The sequence below is a fragment of the Pezoporus occidentalis genome, unplaced genomic scaffold (assembly GCF_034315485.1).
Source record: "Pezoporus occidentalis ecotype Australia unplaced genomic scaffold, CSIRO_AGI_Poc_V1 ctg97, whole genome shotgun sequence".
NCBI classification, from domain to species: Eukaryota; Metazoa; Chordata; class Aves; order Psittaciformes; family Psittacidae; genus Pezoporus; species Pezoporus occidentalis.
In genome coordinates, this window is record NW_026916336.1 from 1,468,994 (window position 1) to 1,488,161 (window position 19,168).

General features: G+C 50.9%; 1 protein-coding gene across 3 annotated transcripts in view; it reads right to left on the bottom strand.

Moving 5' to 3' along the window:
- The window catches only part of EPHB1 (EPH receptor B1), a 77,650-nt gene that overhangs the window by 1,894 nt on the left and 56,588 nt on the right, over window positions 1-19,168 (bottom strand). For 2 of the 3 annotated variants that reach the window (XM_062606498.1, XM_062606500.1), the window contains exons 9-16: window positions 18,984-19,048; window positions 15,442-15,564; window positions 12,711-12,958; window positions 12,354-12,569; window positions 10,141-10,290; window positions 9,340-9,533; window positions 8,673-8,828; window positions 6,952-8,297 (exon numbers count right to left, since the gene is read on the bottom strand). In XM_062606498.1, coding sequence (XP_062462482.1) covers window positions 8,189-8,297; window positions 8,673-8,828; window positions 9,340-9,533; window positions 10,141-10,290; window positions 12,354-12,569; window positions 12,711-12,958; window positions 15,442-15,564; window positions 18,984-19,048 — 1,261 coding nt within the window. In that variant the 3' untranslated portion in view covers window positions 6,952-8,188. Of the gene's footprint in view, window positions 1-1,141; window positions 1,444-6,951; window positions 8,298-8,672; window positions 8,829-9,339; window positions 9,534-10,140; window positions 10,291-12,353; window positions 12,570-12,710; window positions 12,959-15,441; window positions 15,565-18,983; window positions 19,049-19,168 lie in introns of all 3 variants that reach the window. The other variant, XM_062606499.1, reaches the window with a different exon arrangement.

The following is a 19,168-nucleotide window of genomic DNA, read 5'->3' on the forward strand; positions in this document are numbered from 1 at the left end:
CCTTTGATCACTCCCCAGGTACACAACCACTGAATCACCCCCTGTTGCACATCCTTCTTCCCATGCTCCAGCGTGGGAGCCCCTGCAAGCAGCACAGCACAGAGGGCTTTGATCTCAGCCTGTAACTGTTGGCATGACACAAATAGCAATAAAAGGGCCACATTTGTGAGATGAGAAGGCATCCCATAAGGGAAGGTGTTATCAGCGTCAGTGTAGCTGTAGGAGAGCCAGCATCGTGGTTGGGATGCAGGCAGCATGCCAACCCTCAGGTGCTCTCCCTTTCCGTGCTTATGGGAATAGGACAGCCCAGGCAGAATTGCAAATACCCCAAACGATCAAAGGATGAATGGCATTGCAAACCCAGCTGCTATTCCTGAGTGCTGCTGTGGAAAAGGGGTGCAGCTTCAGAGCAGGTAAGGGATGGACGCACGTGTGGAGCTGCCCCCAAAGCCATCACTGTATCACAAACCACTTCTGAGAGCCCTTTTCAGGCTCTGGCCTGGCTCTTGCCCTTTGGGCAGGAACCTGCTGGAGCTCTGTCCCCATTTGGGCATCACTGGGGTTGGGGTATAGCACTGCCACCCCGGCACTAACCCCAGCCAACAGACCAGAGCCAGCAGCATCTGGCTGTGGACACCTCCCCACATTACTGTGGTGGGGAATCAAGAATTCACCCTATAGCATGATGGGGGAACAGTGAACCAGCTGGCCGGCACACATTTCACAGCCACCTGCCTGTGAGAGCATCCTCAAGGCTCCAGCCCACATTTCTGACACCAGGCTCACCTTGCTTCTTAGGCAACACTTGGCATGGTCTGTACCTCCTGCCATCAGTCCTGCTCAGTGCTAATTAGCATTGATAATTGCACTGATGATCACCATAATTTCCCTGCTCTCTCTCCCTTACCTTCTTGCAAGGGTTCAATTGCCTAATAAGACCCCTGAGGATAACAATTGAGAGAGGAGCAGGTTCACCCCCACCACGATGTCAGCTCCTGGGCAAGGTGTGGGGATAGAGCAGAGAAGGAAAAGCCACAGCACAGGCTGGTGAATGGGGAAAGCTTGTTTACTTGGGGACACAGAGAAAAGTTCACTCCAATTAACTTTTTAAGTGGATAGGCATTAACCTCCCTACACTTACCTAGAATTAACACAGCCTTAAGTAGATTTTTGCCTAATCCACTTGCACATCGGCCCTGAACGAGTGAGTCTGTTTTGGGAAGGAACAGAGTTCAGCTAATCCACTTAAAATTCACACAGCTGGTTTGTCCAGATTAACCTCCTGGCACTTCCCTCCAGAGATGGGCCGGGAGACCTCAATGCCATCCCAACTCTGCCACTGGCACGGCCACGCTGCCCACGGTTGCCTCACTTCACACTGCAGCTGGTTTCTCCTCCACTTGCTGTCTGTGTGTTAGGGTCTGCTGGGACCCGCTGATCCGCCTAAAACAGGCACAACAGAGGCACACACCAGGGATAGCCCTGGAGAGCCAGGGGCTTCAACGGCATTTTAAAGGCCAACGGCCAGAGGAAGAAGAGCAGAAGCAATAGAGATGCTCAGACACAGATGGGGAGGGAGCAGGCAGCTAATCCTGGGCGGGAGGGATACTCACACTGCTGCGCCATGTAGGACAGCCAAAGCAGATGGGACACACTGGGACACTGTCCCCAGAGTGCCAGCAGCTCTGACAACCCAGAAAGGCCCAGCTGGATTGTACCATAGTCACCACAGGAAGATGCATTTCCTTCCCTAGCACTGATTTGCTTCTCTGACAGGAACTTCTCTAAGCTTTAAGGTCCCTTCTAAGTCAAACCAATCTAGGATTCTATGAACCAAGAGACCAAATTTAGTGCCATGGATACTTACCCAAAGTACCCAAAGGCATTTGCCTGGTTCCCATCTCACAGTTCCTCTCCTGATCAGAGCAGCTGCATCTGCTCCTCTTTCCAAGGCAAACCCTGGGATGGCAATATAGTCCATCATGGTTCAGTGACAGAGGGACACAAGCCAGCAGACATCCCTCAAGACACAGATGCAGAACCACAACCCAAGCGCATCAAAACTGGGAGAACACAACACAACGGCAGCTCTCACACCTCCCAGAGACAGGGTTTGGAGAAGGCTGAGCACAGCCATTCCCCCATGGTAGGAGAGCTGGACAAAATGATCTTTAAAGGACCCACCCAACACAAACCCATTCTATGAAAAATGTAAGCTGAAACAGGAGCAACGGAGTAATCACTGACAGGGTGAAATAACTCGCCATGGAAGTCCCATGGGCATGGACTTTGTCTGTTTTCCATCATCACTTAGGAACTTTCCGGCTCCTCTGAAACAGAGGAGATTCACTGGGAACTGCTGAAAAAGGTCTTCTTCAGGCTCTTTGAAGATAATATGGAAGGTTCCCAGGTTCCAAGTCATAATTAGATCAGAATCCACTCTGGCAGGATCTTTCACAGAAGAGGCACCAATGCAGATGATGACATGGTGGTTACATAATCCCCTGCAGCTCCTTGCACAGTGGGGACATTAAGGAAGCAGGAGACACACAGCACCTGGATGAATGCATGAGCTGGATGTGAAACCCTGGCCCCAACCGCCTCCCTTTCCATCTGCAGTTGGAAGAGGATGGTTGGCCTTGGAGCTGCAGAACATTTCTGAGAGCTTGAAAATCCATCACAGGGTCCATAAATCCATTCCTCATCTTAGAAACCAATTGATCCCTTTTTCTTTAAAGTCAAATTCAATGTTTAAGAGTAATGATTTCCAAGTGAACATAGAGTGGCTCAAATATATCGGCAGCTTTTATGGATCAGAGGCAAAAGCATTAATTCAGACCCCAACAAATGCAAACGTGTCTGTCCCCATCATACAACAAAGGTGTTCGTGGCGATGCAAAAAAACCCTCCATAGGTGATGCCCAATGATTTATGCTAGGCCACAGGCCAGCTGTGATGCTCCCCTGACTCCCAAAGGGATATCCTCAACCAGCAGGCAGGGATGCAGCCAGCCTTATTGACAAGACCTCTGCAAATCAACCCTAATACAACCCTTCCCTCACTCCAAATCGGAATCCTCCCCATTGGCTCGTCAAGAGGATGCCATTGCCCTGCAGAGGAGAAGAAAGCAGAAGAAGAGAACCTGCAGGGCTCAGGCTGGTGCCAGGGAGCTCCTGGGGCAGAGATGAAGGAGAAGGGAAGAGGAACAGGGGGAGAGACAGCCCCATTTTCTCTAGGGAAAGGAGCATTACAAGCACCAGAAGCTGACAGGCTCAGAAATAATGGTCTGAACTCGCTGTTATTTAAAAACCGGCTGCCTGCTGTTTTCATCGCAAGCCCCGCTCTGACTTGCAGCAACATTTAAAATTAAATATACATAAGTGCTTTCAAAGAACTGTTAATTTGAAGGTCATTAAATGGCATAAAATACATTCCTTTTCTTTTTTCTTTTTTTCTAGAAAGAGGCACATAATAATGCTATTAATACATGCTCCTCTTCCACATTCAAAAGCTCCCTCTCGCCTTGGATGTGCTAGTGGATGAGTTCACCTTCGCTTGCAGTGGCACGACATCTCATTTTAATTACTGCTATTGAGAAAGCTGCTGCTGAATCCTCCATCACGCACAGTGCAGCCCACCAGAGATGGCGTTGTACGAAAGACACAGCAAAGCCCCGGGGGAAAAGATGCAGCTGAATTGTCAATGGGGGCTTTTGTGGGGGGATGTGGGGAGCTACACAGGGGGGCTGACACTGGAGGATGCAGAAGGGAGAGGGCAATGTGAAGCCAGTTGGCAACACCCAGTCCAGATGTGATCACCTTGCCCACTCACTCCCACACCAAGACCCGGGGCCAAGGTCTGAAAAGGTGTTCTGTAGCAAAATTCCATATTTTTTATGTAATACAACATGAAAAAAAAAAAGACAAAGCCAACACAGACACACACACAAATGACACAAACGGGCTGAGGTTTTTGCAGTTGCCATAGGAATGTAGAGGAGCTGACAACTGCCAAGCATTCCTGTGAAAGGACAGGAACACGGCAAGCACGAGCTGGGCTCACTCAAAGGCAACCCAGGCGAGCAACCGCATCCAAGTGCTGCTCCGAAGCACAGAGGCAGGAGCAGTCAGAGGAGCAAGATGCCATGAATGAGCTTCAGCTACAAGAAGCTACAACCAACCCCAGCAGACTCCACCAGTGAAGGGCACCTCTCAGCACTAGCACATGCCAGTTGAACCTACCAGGACCCTGTGTGATGGATAAAACCCAGCCTAGAGGAAAGGTCTGTGGAGTTGGTTCATTTTGACAAGAAAAACCTTTTTCTAACTTTCATTTCCATGCAAACCAAAACTGGAGAGAGGGATAATTTTTGAGCCATCCCTTACCTTCTGGGATCTAAGAAAGGAATTCCAATGGATCAGAAGACAATGTGAAACAGGAGCTTTCATTTTTGGACCACAGTTAGTGGTTTCTTTTTTTTTTTTTTTTTTTTTTTACACTTTTTTTCTTTTTTCTTTCTGCCAAATGTGGGGTTCTTTCCCTACATTTGGCACAACTGCTCCACGATGGCAAAGCATCCAATGGATCCAAAACTGCACCACTCCTCAGTGCATAAAAACATAGCCCCAGGTCCCACCACTGCCTGTGCCTCCTGCCCCATCTCTGCACAAGGCAAAGTGAGAGCATCTTGACATCTTCTCCATGACATCACTAATGAAGGAGACTTCTTAAATGACCTGGACCAACCAGTGACCAACCAAGTACTCAGGAGTCTGCTTCTGACACAGGGCTGAATGTTGGCAGCAAGCCTTGATTTAGGCAGCACCCTTTTGGTGGGGCCCTGCACCTCCTATCCTGGTGAGAGCTTCCTCCTTGGCACCTGATGAAGGAAAAGAAGAGCCAGTCCAAAGACACACAACCACACTGTCATGACTAGGCAGAGATAATGCTATCATTCCTGGACAGAAAGGCTTTGTGAAGCATGGGGAAGGCTGCAAACCACTGCTGTGCAAACATGGTGCCGCTCTCAGACAAAAGCCTCTCCCTCCTCCATCAGTGGCAGTCCTGGGGCCCAGATGTGCTTCCTTTCCATGCTGACACCCACAGCACAAGTTCCTTGCAAGCCAGAAACTTGCCTGCAGCCACCATGCCATGGGCAAGGCAGCAGTGGTACTTTGCCTATGGGTGTTTGGCAGCTCGGGTGAGCCAAGGGCCAGGGAAGGTCATGAGCATCATCCACGCTGGGAAATCAAACCAAGACGTAAAGCAGGACTCAGTATCTCTGAAAGTACTTGGGCAGCCAGTTTATCCACTTGTGGGTACCCCGTCTGCTGGGTTGGATGTGCAGGAGTCAATGCTTCATGTTACAGGTTTTATGCTAAGAAAGGTCTATGGTGCCATCACATCATCCCTCCATCCAGGAGGATGCAGAGCAGGGTGCTGGACCAGCTGCTTCACAGGTGCTTGCGCGGCCAAGTGACATACAGCAGGGGAGTCATAAAGGTGGGGTTTTGATATTTAGCCTGTGTCGCTGTCATTTGCTTCTTTAAATGCCTTTAGCTTCCTTCTAATAAAAGAGAAACCATAAAAAAACCCACAAAGGATCCTTCACTGCCAGCGAATATCAATGTGGCAAGGCAGCGCATTAACATGCACAGCACCCGCTCCATCTGCATGTTGTATTCCTTGTGACAACATCCTGGAATACAGATTTGGGCCACGAGTATCCCAAGAGGTATTAGCGATCGTCTATCAGACAGGACGAGGAGCAGTCCCTGCTGTTGTAAACAAGGGGTGTTTTTCTCTGTCTCCTTCTCTGGGGGGAGTTCAGTGATTTGAAACAAGCTCATTCCTGCATCTTGTTAGTTCCTGTTCTTCAGCAGAGCAGTGGGTCATCTTCTTCAGGCAATTAAAGAACTAAAATTTCAGGTGTAAAAAGCACCCCATCACCAGGGTCCTTCATCTGCTGGTGGTGTCAGCCACCATCCTCCTGAACCAAGTACATACTCCCCACAGGACACAAGGGGGTCCCCTAGCCAGAGAGCAGCCTGATGGCCTCAGCACAGGGGACAACACTCACACCCAGGACACATGGACAGGCACTGGCAACAGCAGAGGAAGAGCTTGTCTCTTGCGCTCAGTGCCAGCAAGCAAATCTGGTGAGGCATCTCCATGGTATAAATGGACGTTGGGCAATCCAATGGTGCAGATGGACAAGGAGCAACCCCATGGTGTGATTGGATGTGAGGCATCTCCACAGCAAGGAAGGACAAGGGGGAAAACCCACAGCACAGGTGGACATGAGACATCCTCCAGGCACTGATGGACAAGGCATCCCCACGGCACAGACACAAGGTATCCCCACGGCACAGCTGGGTGTGGGGCAGCCCCAAGGCCCAGGAGGATGCAGTACATCCAACACAGCATAGATGCAACTCGGCGCAAGCAGATGTGGAGCATCCCCACAGTGGGGGTGGATGCTCAAGGAGGACAAGGAGTTTCTCACACATGTATGGTCCACCAAATAAGAGCAGGGACCAGCAGCCCTTGAGGCACAGTGGGCAGCCTGCCCATGCCGCTGCTCTCCCTGCATGTGGGTGCCGCTTGCTTCCAGTGCGGTGCCTCCAAGACCATGGTGATGGATCATTACAGCCTGCACACAACCATCTAAGTAAAAGCCTTATTAAGAGTTCATTCATTTTATAAACTCTCAGTGCGATCCACAAAGGGAAGTTAGATTGCCCAGTCTTACAATATTCTGTGTAAACACTGACACACGTCTAGTAATTTTAACTAGATCAATTTGCAAAGGAAACCGACGGTTGAACAAAAAGAAAATCAAATTAAACACAGGGAAACATTCACTGGAAGAGGCTTTAAGGAAGCAAGTAGTAAAACACAGAGAAAGGATGGATGGATGGACAGAGACACACACAAGACTAATGGACCTACCTCTGAAGCCATGAAACCTAAGTCTGTAAATCAATGTCAAAATCCTTAGGTCCACAAGATGGGGAAAAAAGTCCTCCATAGCCATCTTCCACACATCGCTGAGGCTCGGGAGGCCTTAGCAGTCTGTTTCCCAGAGCACCTCTCCTCCTTTCTCCAGCAGTCACCAACCCAGTCACAACCACACAGCGGCTCCTCTGGTCCCATCCCGTCCCCATTGCACCGGCCGGCCCTTGGCATCCTCCTTGTTTGCAGGATGCTTCGCTGTTGGGCACTTCCCTGCTCCCTCCCACTCCTGGGAGCTGTGGGCACAACCCCTGTTCCCCCCTGGGCTGGGGACCAGCTGGCTGCTGGCCGCAGGGTCAGCGGTGATCTTCGGTTACGGACAAGCAGTGAGTCCACAGTAGGGTAACGATGTACACACACGCATGAGCGCACACACACATGGGAACACCTCTTTCTGTTTTCCAGGATGGATTGGTAACTTTTTTAATCCCTTTTTTTTCCTTTTTGGAAAAAAAAAATGCAAGCAAAAGAGAAAAAGAAAAAAAACAAACAACAAAAACCCCAAGGTTTTCTATTGAAGGTACATCACTTCTTCAATATGAAGACATTAACTGGATTGAGTCGGATCCTCCATGCAGTGGTCAGCGAAGTCCTTTGGTAGTTGCTGGAGTGGCACCCGGGTGGGATGGCAGGGAGCTGTGGAGAAGTCTTCAGGACACTTCCGCCCAGTCCATGAGCAGAGAAGGGAGTGGGGTGAGCAGGGAAGGACAGGGCAGGGAGGGAGGTCAAAAGAAGAAAAGGAAGGTGGTTTCTCCAGATGGGACGCTCCATCTCATGCCTGTCCCTTCCCCTTTCTCAGTTTTGACCACTGCTCACTGGTGGTGGGATTGGAGTCTGGTCTCTAGGGTTTGGGTTTGCTTCCCCAACGCACATTGGTTTGTCTTCATTGTTTTTCTGTGTTTGTTTTGTTTTTTAAATATATGATTTGTACATATTTATATGTATTTATAAGCTGTTCCCCATGACATTGGTAAGTGTGCTTTTGTTGGTGAGGAACGGAAGTCACCAGTTAGAGATGAGTCCCAGGAACATCCTTCATCTGCGGTCACAGTCCCCCAGGCAGCTGCAGCACCTCTCCAAACGCTGCCCCACGGGGCCTGTCAGTTCCTCCCCTCCCACCTCTGCCCCTCCGCTATGTGCCCTCCCCGTCCCCTTCCCCATAGAACAAGGGACGTCATGCCATCGAGGTTGGAGACTGACTCATCTGTACTCGCATGGACTGGACGCTGTTCAGGATCTTCTTCTGGTGCCCAGCCAAAGTCACCCCTATTCTCAAGAGGTCTCTGGAAGACAGACAGAGAAATATCAGTGGGCAGCTGAGGGCTGGCGTATCTGGTTTGCTGTCTCTTGGTGTGGTGAGGGATGTAAACTCAGCTGGTCCATGCCTTTCAGCAGCAGAACAGCCACAGCACCCAAGTACAGCCCTGTGAGTATCACTGGGACAAAGTGGGACTAAGAGCAAGGAGACCCACACACTGACCCCCATATGGTGAACACAGCCACCTCCAGACTCAGGGTGCTTCTGCTGACCAGTGCGATGGATACTCACACCTTTCCTTTGCAGGTGCCTTAAACTGACCTTCCCACCACCCTGCAACCCCAACCAGCCTTGGACAGCATCCAGCTTTTGGGCATCCCTCACATGGCACCCAACTTACTCGGATGTCATCTGGGCAACAAGCTGCAGGGAGGTGAAGCCAGCAGTCAGGAAGCTGTCTCGGTACTGGCTCATCTTCACAGCGCTCAGCCAGTCGTCTACTGAGGTAAAGGCAGTGAAGTCGGGGATGGAGCGGTCAAGGAGGGGCTGAGAAGGCCTGCAAGAGGACACACCGCTGGGGACAAGCCCAACCAGTGCCAAGGGGCTGCCTTGCAAGAGCCCAGCCAGTGCACAGATGCCCTCCCCAAGCCTGTGCTCTTGTGCATCCCCCAGCACTGCCCTGCTCCCACCACATGCCTGAGACAAGGAAGGCCGTGAGGAAGGCCAGTCCCATGAGAATACTGCTCTGCTGAGCAGCACTTTGCAACCCCACACGTTGTAATCCAGCTGCAGGAGCTGCAGGGACAGAGACACCGGCAGAACAGACACTGCACCGGTATGGTCACACACCATAAAGAATCAATAGCAAAGAATTATTGCTGTGGCTTGACTGAAAACTGTGTTCTTTGTCTGCCTGTCAGGCAGAGCAAAGACAGAAACCCCCCATGCCTGGCAAACGATTGATGAATTCCTATCCTTCCCTCCAGCAGCACAAGCCGTGCAGGGAGCCTCTCGCCACAGCTTGGGATGCAGACCTGAGAGCATCCCCCACATGCTGGGAGACTCACACAGCGGTGATGGTAGCCACAGTTTTGAGGCTTGCCGGGTTGCGGATCATTTTATCCAGGGTGTTGACTATCTCAGTGAAGCGAGGACGGGTGTTGCGGTCCTTCTGCCAGCAGTCCAGCATCAACTGGTGCAGGGCAGCGGGACAGTCCATGGGTGGTGGGAGCCGGTAATCCTGCTCAATGGCATTGATGACCTGCAGGGTAGCGGGGAAGAAAGCAGCATGTGAGGAGGATGAGGGACTTGGAGACCTCATATAGGAGGAAAACACAGCCAGAGCAGTGGGTAAGCCACCCCTGCCACTCCTCATTCTGAGCCAAGCTCCTTGTGCGGGCAGAGGTGCTACAGGCACAGACTGGGAAGGCAGCTGCCAGCCCATCTGATCAGCAGCAAAGGGAGCAGGAGGAGACACTCCTGGCTCTGACGGAGCTGGGGCACTCAGAGGTTAATCTCTGCTCTGATGCTCCACGCACCGCAGTTCCTCTCTGCGGAGAGCTGCCACTCATTATCTCAGCAGATCGCATCGGAGTACGGCAGTCCAACTACCAAAGCTCTTTCCCTGCTTGCAAACCCTCTGAACATTTTCAAAGGCCCTGTGGCTTGCTGAAGTCCAATTACCAGCCCACTGGCTTTTCTTCCCCATTTCCCTCCTTGCATCCTCCTGTTCCCTAGCCTGTTTCATCTCCAAAACTGAGTGCTGCCGAGGCCCCATGAAAGAGCAGATAACCATTCAGGCAGGGATTTGTTTTGGGAATGAGCCCCCCACCACCTCCAGAGCTGTGTAAATGACCCCCAGTGCTTACATCTTGGTTGGACATGTCCCAGTAGGGCCTCTCTCCAAATGACATCACCTCCCACATGACAATGCCATAGCTCCAGACGTCGCTGGCCGAGGTGAACTTGCGGTAGGCAATGGCCTCTGGTGCTGTCCACCTGACGGGGATCTTGCCCCCCTAAGGAAAAAGGAAGAGCAGCTGAGAAACAGCTTCCTTGGCAGAGGTGCCTGGACATCCATGAGCCAGGGTTAGAGCCATTCTGCACAGCCCTGGCTGCCAGTCCTGGGGATGCCACCAAGGAGTGAGCTGGTGGTACCCGATGTGACGAGGAGACAGAAGCCAAAAACATGTTCATGGATGTATCATGTACCTGCACAGAAAGGCCTCACTAAGCAAAACAAAAGGGTTTATCCCACTCACATGTGACCCCTGAATGACATCTCCCCACGCCAGCTGCCCTACAGGACCCAGCACATCAGTAACCTGTCCCCAGGTCCCTTACCCAGGGAGACATTAGGTGACAAGGGCTATTAGTAGGAATGTATTAGCGCTTATCACAGGTTAAGAAGCCACAGCTATCCCCATGCATCGACCTTCAAGGTCTAACCTAAAAGCATTCTCTTCAGCATCATGTGGGCTCCCACAGCTGCTGGAAGGTCCTTCCAGCCCCACTTCTGGAGAGAGATGCAAATAGGAGAACATCTTTAAGCCTCAAAGGAGACTCAGAAAGCACTGGAATAGGAAAGCACCTTTGACACAGGGCCCCTCATTTCTCCTAAAGGCTCAAAATCAGGCTCAGTGTCTCAACCCATCCCATTAGCTCCTGGCAGAATGCAAAGGACTGGAGGCCATGCCAAGAGGGCAGGGATGCTGTGGAGGGACAGCGTACACAGAGGGAATGCTCCAAGGGAAAGCAACCCTGAAATAACAGCAAAACCAGCCAAGGGATGAAGAAAAACCACAGACATGTCCAGTATTTACTGGGGGCAGAACTGCATTGTAAAGCATTCAGTGCAATTGTTTTGCGTAGGCTTTCTGCCGAAGTGTCAGCTGCTCTTGAAAGATGAATGGCAAAAAATGTGATTTGAATAACTACAAATGGAGAAATTAACTGCTAGGTTGTTTTTCCTGCCTTTTCCCCGGAGCTAAAAACCTGCTGTGGGAGGCAGAGTGATGTAATCGCAGGCACAGCATCACTTCCCAGCTGCCAGGGAGATCTATTATGGCCCAAATTAAATAAAAACACAGATGAGACAACCTCTTTTATCTCTAAAGGTGGTGAAAAGGCTACTTCTACCCCACCCCAGCAGATACTGCTGGGTGTCTGACCCAAGGCCATTGCCTGCAGGACAGGTCTGGGCAAGGAGTGGGGCAGGTCCATTGTAGGGGGGAACATCCCATGAGCAGGGGATGAAGAGCAACAGGCTGCAACTGGGCCAAAACACAAAGTCAGCCTTAAAGGCACTCCACGGGTTTCCCACTTTGGAGGCTGGAGCCCAAGAAACTGCTGCTACAGGAGTCGGTGCTGCCTTGTGCTTGCACCCAGTGCACAGTCTTTTAATTAATCAATTAGATGAGGCCAAGGGGTTGCTCATTCCCTTCTTCTCTAATCATCTTTAACACCACTAAGGGGCTCACAAGCTCGCTGGCTGGAGAATGGTCATGGTGGGGACTTGGGTGTCTCCTGGGGTGGCAGGGAGCAAAGGGACAGTGGGGTTGCCATGACCTACAAATGAGTTAATTAAAGATGTGAAGGGTGGCTAGGGAACAGCAGAACTCCCATTAGGCTTGACTCTAATTAATACTGGAACAAGCTTCCAGCAGAGAAAGGCAGACCAAACCTGGAGCACCAGGGAGTTAAAATGCCATCGCTGTGCCAATGGGAGATGCTGTGATCTCCCTTACTGTCTCTGCAGTGACTCCTCCATGCACCTTCCCTTCATGGAGGAGAAGGAAGGGGCTTATCTGGAAACTGCTAAGGGCAGAAAGGTGCTTGGAGGAGGAGTGATGCAAAAAACATAAAGGGCAAAAGAGAAAGGAGGCAAAAGAGGATGATGGGTGGGAACCACAGCCAGGGCCTTTGGGGCACAAGCCTGTGTGGTGGGAACCCTCCTGAAATGCTCCCACTCATGGTAGAATCTCTGGAGCATACATCCAGTGCCCTTCCCCCAGGTCCAGCTGGCAGCAGATGCAGGGCAGGCACTGGGGATGGGCAAAACAAAACCTCACAAGGTACCTACCAAGGAGCTGGTGTAGGTAGGGTCGGATGTATCGTCCTGCAAATAGCGCGAGAGGCCAAAGTCAGACACTTTGCACACCAGGTTGCTGTTGACCAGGATGTTCCTGGCAGCCAGATCTCGGTGCACATAATTCATCTCTGCAAGGTACTTCATCCCAGCAGCAATTCCTCTGAGCATCCCCACCAGCTGGATCACTGTGAACTGCCCATCATTTTGCTGCAATCAGAAAGAGTAGGCACTGGGGTGAGCATACAGACCCCAGAGCTGCTCAGCCCAATCTTAGGAGGATGCTGCACCTCCACAGAGGACTACCCACCTGCCCTAACTGATTAAGGCAGAGGTATGCCAGCATCTTACCCGCAGGAAGGAGTCAAGGGCCCCATTCTCCATGAACTCAGTGATGATCATGACTGGTCGGCTTTTGGTCACCACCCCTTCCAGCCGAATGATGTTGGGGTGGTCAAACTGCCCCATGATGCTGGCCTCGCTCAGGAAATCCCGGCGCTGCTTCTCAGAATAGCCAGCCTTGAGTGTTTTGATGGCCACGTAGATCTCCCGCTTGCCAGGCAGCTTCAGGCGTCCTTTATACACTTCTCCAAACTCCCCTGAAAGTGCAAGGCCATCCACTACCACCTACTCCTCCACAAAAAAAATTGCAAAGCATAATGGTGCCTTGAGCTGCTTGGTCTCCAAACCAACTGGATGAGGAATTACCTTCAGCAATACTCTCCTCTATAAATCTGCTCACCTGTCCTCTTTAAAAGGGGCAATGTTTGCTGCTGAGGATGTGTTTAGGCTTGCGACCTTCTCCAAGGTGACAGAATCCAGGACCGACAGAAGAAGAGGCTGGGGTTGCTCTTGCAAACCCCCTAATAAGGATTTGCAGAGCAAGAGCAATAACATTTAAGGACTACCCCAAATATCAGTTGTCGGCCTTGATAATCTCAGTTACCTTTTTCCACATCACTTATCTTGGAATGGAAAACAGTTGGGTCGTTTGCATTGCTGCCCTCTGATTTAAAATGCAGAGAAAACATCCTCTCATTTTCAGCAGGAGAGCTTTTCCTTCACCAAGGAAAAATTTGCCTGTGAAGGGATTACGTTTAAGCCAGGTTTGCAGCCACTCTGCCTTGATGAGTAGCAAAGGGCAGCTGAAACATCGCTGAACTCGATCCCGATCAAACTAGCTCATTGCTTCATTGCAACTTCCCCCTGGCTTCTCACTTTCTCTTCTACAAGTATGACACGTTAATTTAAAAATGGCAATAAAACCAGCACAGATGACATACAGATATGTGAATGCATGTATATATATATACATATGTATGGAAATATGGCACAGACTAGAGCGAGATCTGATTTTTTCTTGTTATCTCATGGAAAAGCCAAATGGGAAATCCCAAGACACCCCACTGTCATCTAGCAAATATGTTCATAGAGCTTTTCCTGCCTCATAGGAACTTTAAGAACACAAACCAACTTTGTGTCCGTCCTAATCCATCACAAAACCTTGAGGTGTCCTCGTCTAGTGGGCAGATCCCTGAAGACTGGAGATTGGCCAACATGACATCTCTCTACAAAAAGGAAGGAGGACCCCAGAAGCTACAAGCCTGCCAGGCTGACCTTAGTGCCAGGGACAGTCATGAAGCAGACGATCCTAAGTGAGATTATAAAGCGTGTGTGGGAAAACACAGGGACCTGGCCAGCAGTCAGCATGGGTTCATGAAGGGAAAGTCCTGCTTGACCAACCTGATCTTCTGCAATAAGGTGACCCATCTGCTTGATGAGGGAAAGGCTGTGGACATTGTCTATTAGGAATTAAGTAAAGCATTTGACACTGTCTCCCACAGTGTTCTCCTGGAGAAACTGGATGCCCATGGCCTGGATAGGTGTATTCTTCACTGGGTTGGAAACTGGCTGGACGGCCGAACCCAAAGAGTGGTGGTAAATGTTATCACGTCTTGCTGGTGACTGATCACTAATGGTATCCCTCAGGGCTCGGTGTTAGGGCCAGTGTTGTTTAACATCTTCACCGGTGATCTGGATGAGGGGATTGAGTGCACCCTCAGTAAATTTGTGGATGACACCAAGCTGGGTGGAAGTGTTGATCTGCTGGAAGATAGGGGGCCTCTATGGAGGGATTTGGACAGGCTGGAATGATGGGCTGTGGCCAATGGGATGAGGCTCAGAAAGGCAAAGTGCTGGGTCCTGAATTTGGGCCACAACAACCCTATGCAATGCTACAGGCCTGGGGAAGAGTGGCTGGAAAGCTGCTTGGCAGAAAAGGACCTGGGGGTGCTGATTGATGGAGCTGAACGTGAGCCAGCTTGTGCCCAGGCAGCCAAGAGGGCCAACAGCGTTCTGGCCTGTATCAGCAATAGCGTAGCCAGCAGGGCCAGGGCAGTGACCATCCCCTGTACTGGGCACTGGTGAGGCTGCACCTCAAATCCTGTGTTCAGTTCTGGGCCCATCACTGCGAGAGAGAGATTAAAGTGCTGAAGCGGGTCCAGGGAGGAGCTGCAGAGCTGGTGAAGGGTTGTGGAGCACAAGTGTGATGAGGAACAGCTGAGGGACCTTGAGGGGTTTAGTCTGGAGAAGAGAAGGCTCAGGGGGGACGTTATAGCTCTCTACAAATACCTGAAAGGAGGTTGTAGTGAGGTGGGAGTCAGTCTCTTCTCCAAGTAACAAGCGACAGGACAAGAGGTAATGGCCTCAAGCTGCACCAGGGTAGGTTTAAATTGGACATTAGGAAAAAATTCTTTATCAAAAGGGTAATCAGGCATTGGAACAGGCTGCCCAGGGCAGTGGTGGTATCACCATCCCTAGAAGTGTTCACAAACCATGCAGATGAGGCCCTTACTGACATGGTTTAGTGGGTGGTCTTGGCAGTTCTGGGGTAATGGTTGGCCTTAATGATCTTAAAGGTCTTTTCCAACCTAGTAGATTCTATGATTCTATGATTCCTTGAGGATTTCCCAGTGAAGGACCACACATACACCCCTGAAAACTTCTCCAGGTGGGTGTCTGGCCACGCAGGAGCAGTGGAAAGGGCAGGGAGGAATGGGCGGCAGGCGATGGCAAGACCCACCTGCTCCAATGACTTCTTCAATCTTGACGAAGGATACATCAATCTCCTTGGCGAACTCTCGGACTGCCTCGTTGGGATCCTCATAGGTGAAGGGGTCGATGTAGATCTTCATTCCTGGAGACCCTTGTTGCAGGAAATACAGGAGCAAAGCAAAAGGGAGAGAAAATAAGAGCATTTGTGCCATGGCCAAGAACTGGAGACCCCCATGTCCTCATACTCTCTGTACACCCGTTAAGATGACTGCTATCACTGTCCTCACATGCCACCTCCATAGACCCTTACCATCCTCTTTGGTCTCCCCTATTCTACCTGACCCTCCCCTACATTCCCTCTTCTCCCCCTCTGCCTCTGTTCCTCCACTATTATCCTCCTTCTTCTTCTTCCTTGGCAATGGGGAGCAGTTACAGACATGAACTATAATTAGCTGGCTTTATGGTGAGGGCTTTACGAGGCTCTATGCATTAGTGAAGAAATATTTATTTACCCAAAAAAGCCTCTGATAGCTTTGTGGCAGCTACTAAATTGACAGAGTGCAGCAATTATAATCAACAACCTGTATGGAGCCATAAAATACAGCTTGGCCCGCCTCCGTGACAAGTGTGCAGTCCCTCACACAGGGGCAACGCACACAGCAGGACCCAAACATGCTGCAGGGAGATGCAGGAAGTGGGATCTTGCCCTTTTTAAATGGCAGAGAAATCAAAAGAGGCCCCCAGATTCCCCAGATGGTGTTAGCAGACATCTTGTCAGGATGCTCTGGGGCTTGCAGAGCTGCAAGGGGCACAGCCACAGGTCAGAGCATGCCCACAGCCATCCCTGGGCCTGAGCTGAGGACTGTACCATAGTCCCCAAAGGGGAACCTAAATGGGCTGTGGTCCCCCTGAGGGGGATCAGACTCCTGTGCCATTTCTTAACCAAAAGAGGACTGGGGATGGTGTAGCAGCCCCTCAAGGTCATCTCTGGAGGAGACCAGGAGGGACATCACTGCCTGGTCCTCCCTCCTGAGGCACCTTGCCCTTACTGTGATCAACAGTGTTCGATTCCTGTCACACTGGTGTTTCCCAAAGCCCTTCTAGAGGCAACCACAGATGAATGCATGGACCACAGTGTTTTCCCTGTGCAGCTCTACATTGGGAATCCAGATCAGCTCCCGGCCACTTTGCAAGTAATTTGGGAGGAGGCATGAAAGCCTCACAGAGGGGCAGTGCTGTTGTAGAACAGCTACCAAGGGAGAACTGTTTGCAGGGCACCCAGGACTTGAGAGGGACCAGACAGGAGCATCCTCATGCCTAAAAGGGCCACCTGGGGCAAAAGCTCTGCACCTTGGAGGCAGGCGGGGAAAGCTGCAATGAAGCCATCTGTGCATCTCCCAGTTCATAAATCCCTTTACAGCTCTGTCTCATACACTTTAACTGCCCCATAAATTTTTTTACAAGAGCAGCTGATGCTCCAGCCAGGATTACAAAGGGATTTACAGGATCATAACTGAGACTGACTCACTGATCAAAATATTGAAGAAATAAAGGAGGCAATAATGCTGAAGTTTCCTGCCCACCACCAATACAGGCTGGTTTTCAAACACCCTCTGATGTGCCCTGGGGTCTGCCCCTAGGCTCAGTGAACACCAGGTTTAGCTCCCCCTCTAATGCCCATCCCATCCGAACAAATGCGATTAGGGCACCTAAACCCATTACTCGTCTCTGCAAACCTCAGCCACCGGCTCATCATCACTATGCTGGCAAAACCTAGGCAAAATGCCAGGTACTGGATCACAGCACCAAAGGCAACCCACGCTGAGCTTGCCTGCAAAGAAAACTCTGCTCCTAAAATCACCCCAGTACTCCTAGAAACTGGATTAGGCCATTTATCTCTACTGCAGATGACGGCAAACCTTTTATCACTCTGAAAGTTTAAGCACTCTGCCCCACAGCCCTGACTCCAGCATTAGATTCTTTCTGACATCATTTTTCCTTGGGAATAAATATCGCTGGGACAGAGAAAAACCCCTTCCCAATGAATCACCACCACTCCAACAGGGCGCTTTCCCTATCTACCTTATCTCAAGACTCCCAGCAAAGGAGTGGCAGAGATAAAAGCATGAGAAATGACAACCTGAGAGACCCCATCTCACCCCAGAACCAACCCAGGGCAGTCCTTACCAGCCAGCAAACCTGGGGTGCTCCTGGGAGGAACAGCAGAGCTGCAATTGCTGTGCTGCTGCTAAACATGTGGCTGATTTGTTCCAATGGATGCACTTTTTATTCCATTAGCTGCTGGCCACAAATTTCTCACCTGTTTTGCTCAAGCATCTGCAATAACCAGGCGCCTGGAGGCTTGCTAACCTTGAAAGGGTTTTGCTGTGCATCCAGGAGCCCCAGTACCCTGTCTTCCTGGCACTGATCCTCACATATCCCAGCTTTAAAACTACACACAGACACATGCTTCATTTCTTTCCTACCTGGTTTGAGCACCCTGTGTTTTGGAGTGCTTGGGGTGAGCTAGGAACACAGCTAGGGCGTGAAACATTTCAAACCAGGAGGAGAAACGGGATAAATAAGCCCACCTGCAGCCTGACTCAGACCAAGCCATCAGGCATCAAATAAATCTTCCCCCGACATCCAAGGCACAGAAACAGAGAAACAAGGAAGGAAAAGCACAGGTCCATTGTATTTAAGCATCACCCAGTGATGTTCAGAAAGCATCCGAAAGGTCCCCCACAGCCCTGCCATCATGTTGGGAAGGTTTGGTATGCAGCTGAGAAGGTCAAGAGTTCTAACGTGCTGTTGCTGGCTTGGCTGGGATCACCTGGCTGTCTCCAAACCCCCTCCTTCCCTGTCAGCACTCCTGTTTTTCTCTGCCAGACTGATCACTCCGTCTCCACCCCTCCCCCCTGATCATCCATCCTGCTCCTGCCCTTCCCCAGCCATCTTTCACCCGTCCCTGCATCCCATCACATCCCTTTTTTCCCCAAGCAGGTGGTCTCTTCCAACAAGGAAAGCAAACTCCACCTGGGAGACATCTCTAAGAGAGCATAAATGGGATTTACATCCTGTGGGCATGGACCCTGTGAGCACTGGGTGGCAACTACTCACCCCATGAAACTGATACTTTATTATGAAGAGCACCTGAGCAGACATTATACACAACAGTGGAAGGAGCAGCCCAATACCGGGCTGCAGCAGGAAATCAGTTCATCCTCCCTCTGAACACCACCTCTCTCCTTCCCTACCTCCTTTGGAAGTCTTCACAGCATCCTCTCCCCATCCCTTGTCCCCCTACATCTCCCTCTCCCCCCAAATCCATCCTCATCCCCCAGATCCCCCTCATCACTCTTCTTTTCCCACCCTCAATGCTGCACCACTGTAAAATCCCCCCAGACACCCTAACACACAGTTGTGGACATCTCTGCTCCCACCCTATGGCGCTCTCCACCTGTCCCATGGGGCTTTCATCCCCCTGCCACACACACTGAAGGTGGAGGCATGGGGCGCATGCTGGGTGCAGGTTTAAGAGTGTTTCCCCAGCCCACTTTCCCCACTCACCTCTCCCGGTGCTGTAGTGCTGTAACTTATCGCTGTACACCGCCTCCTTGCTATAGGCACGCTTCCTGGGAGACAAGGGGAGAAAACAAGCCAGGCTTGAGGGACCAGTGGCTGGCAGCAGCCCCAAACCACTCCCCTGAAGCAGCACTTGCTGATCAGTGACAGCTTGGTACTCCCTCCATCTA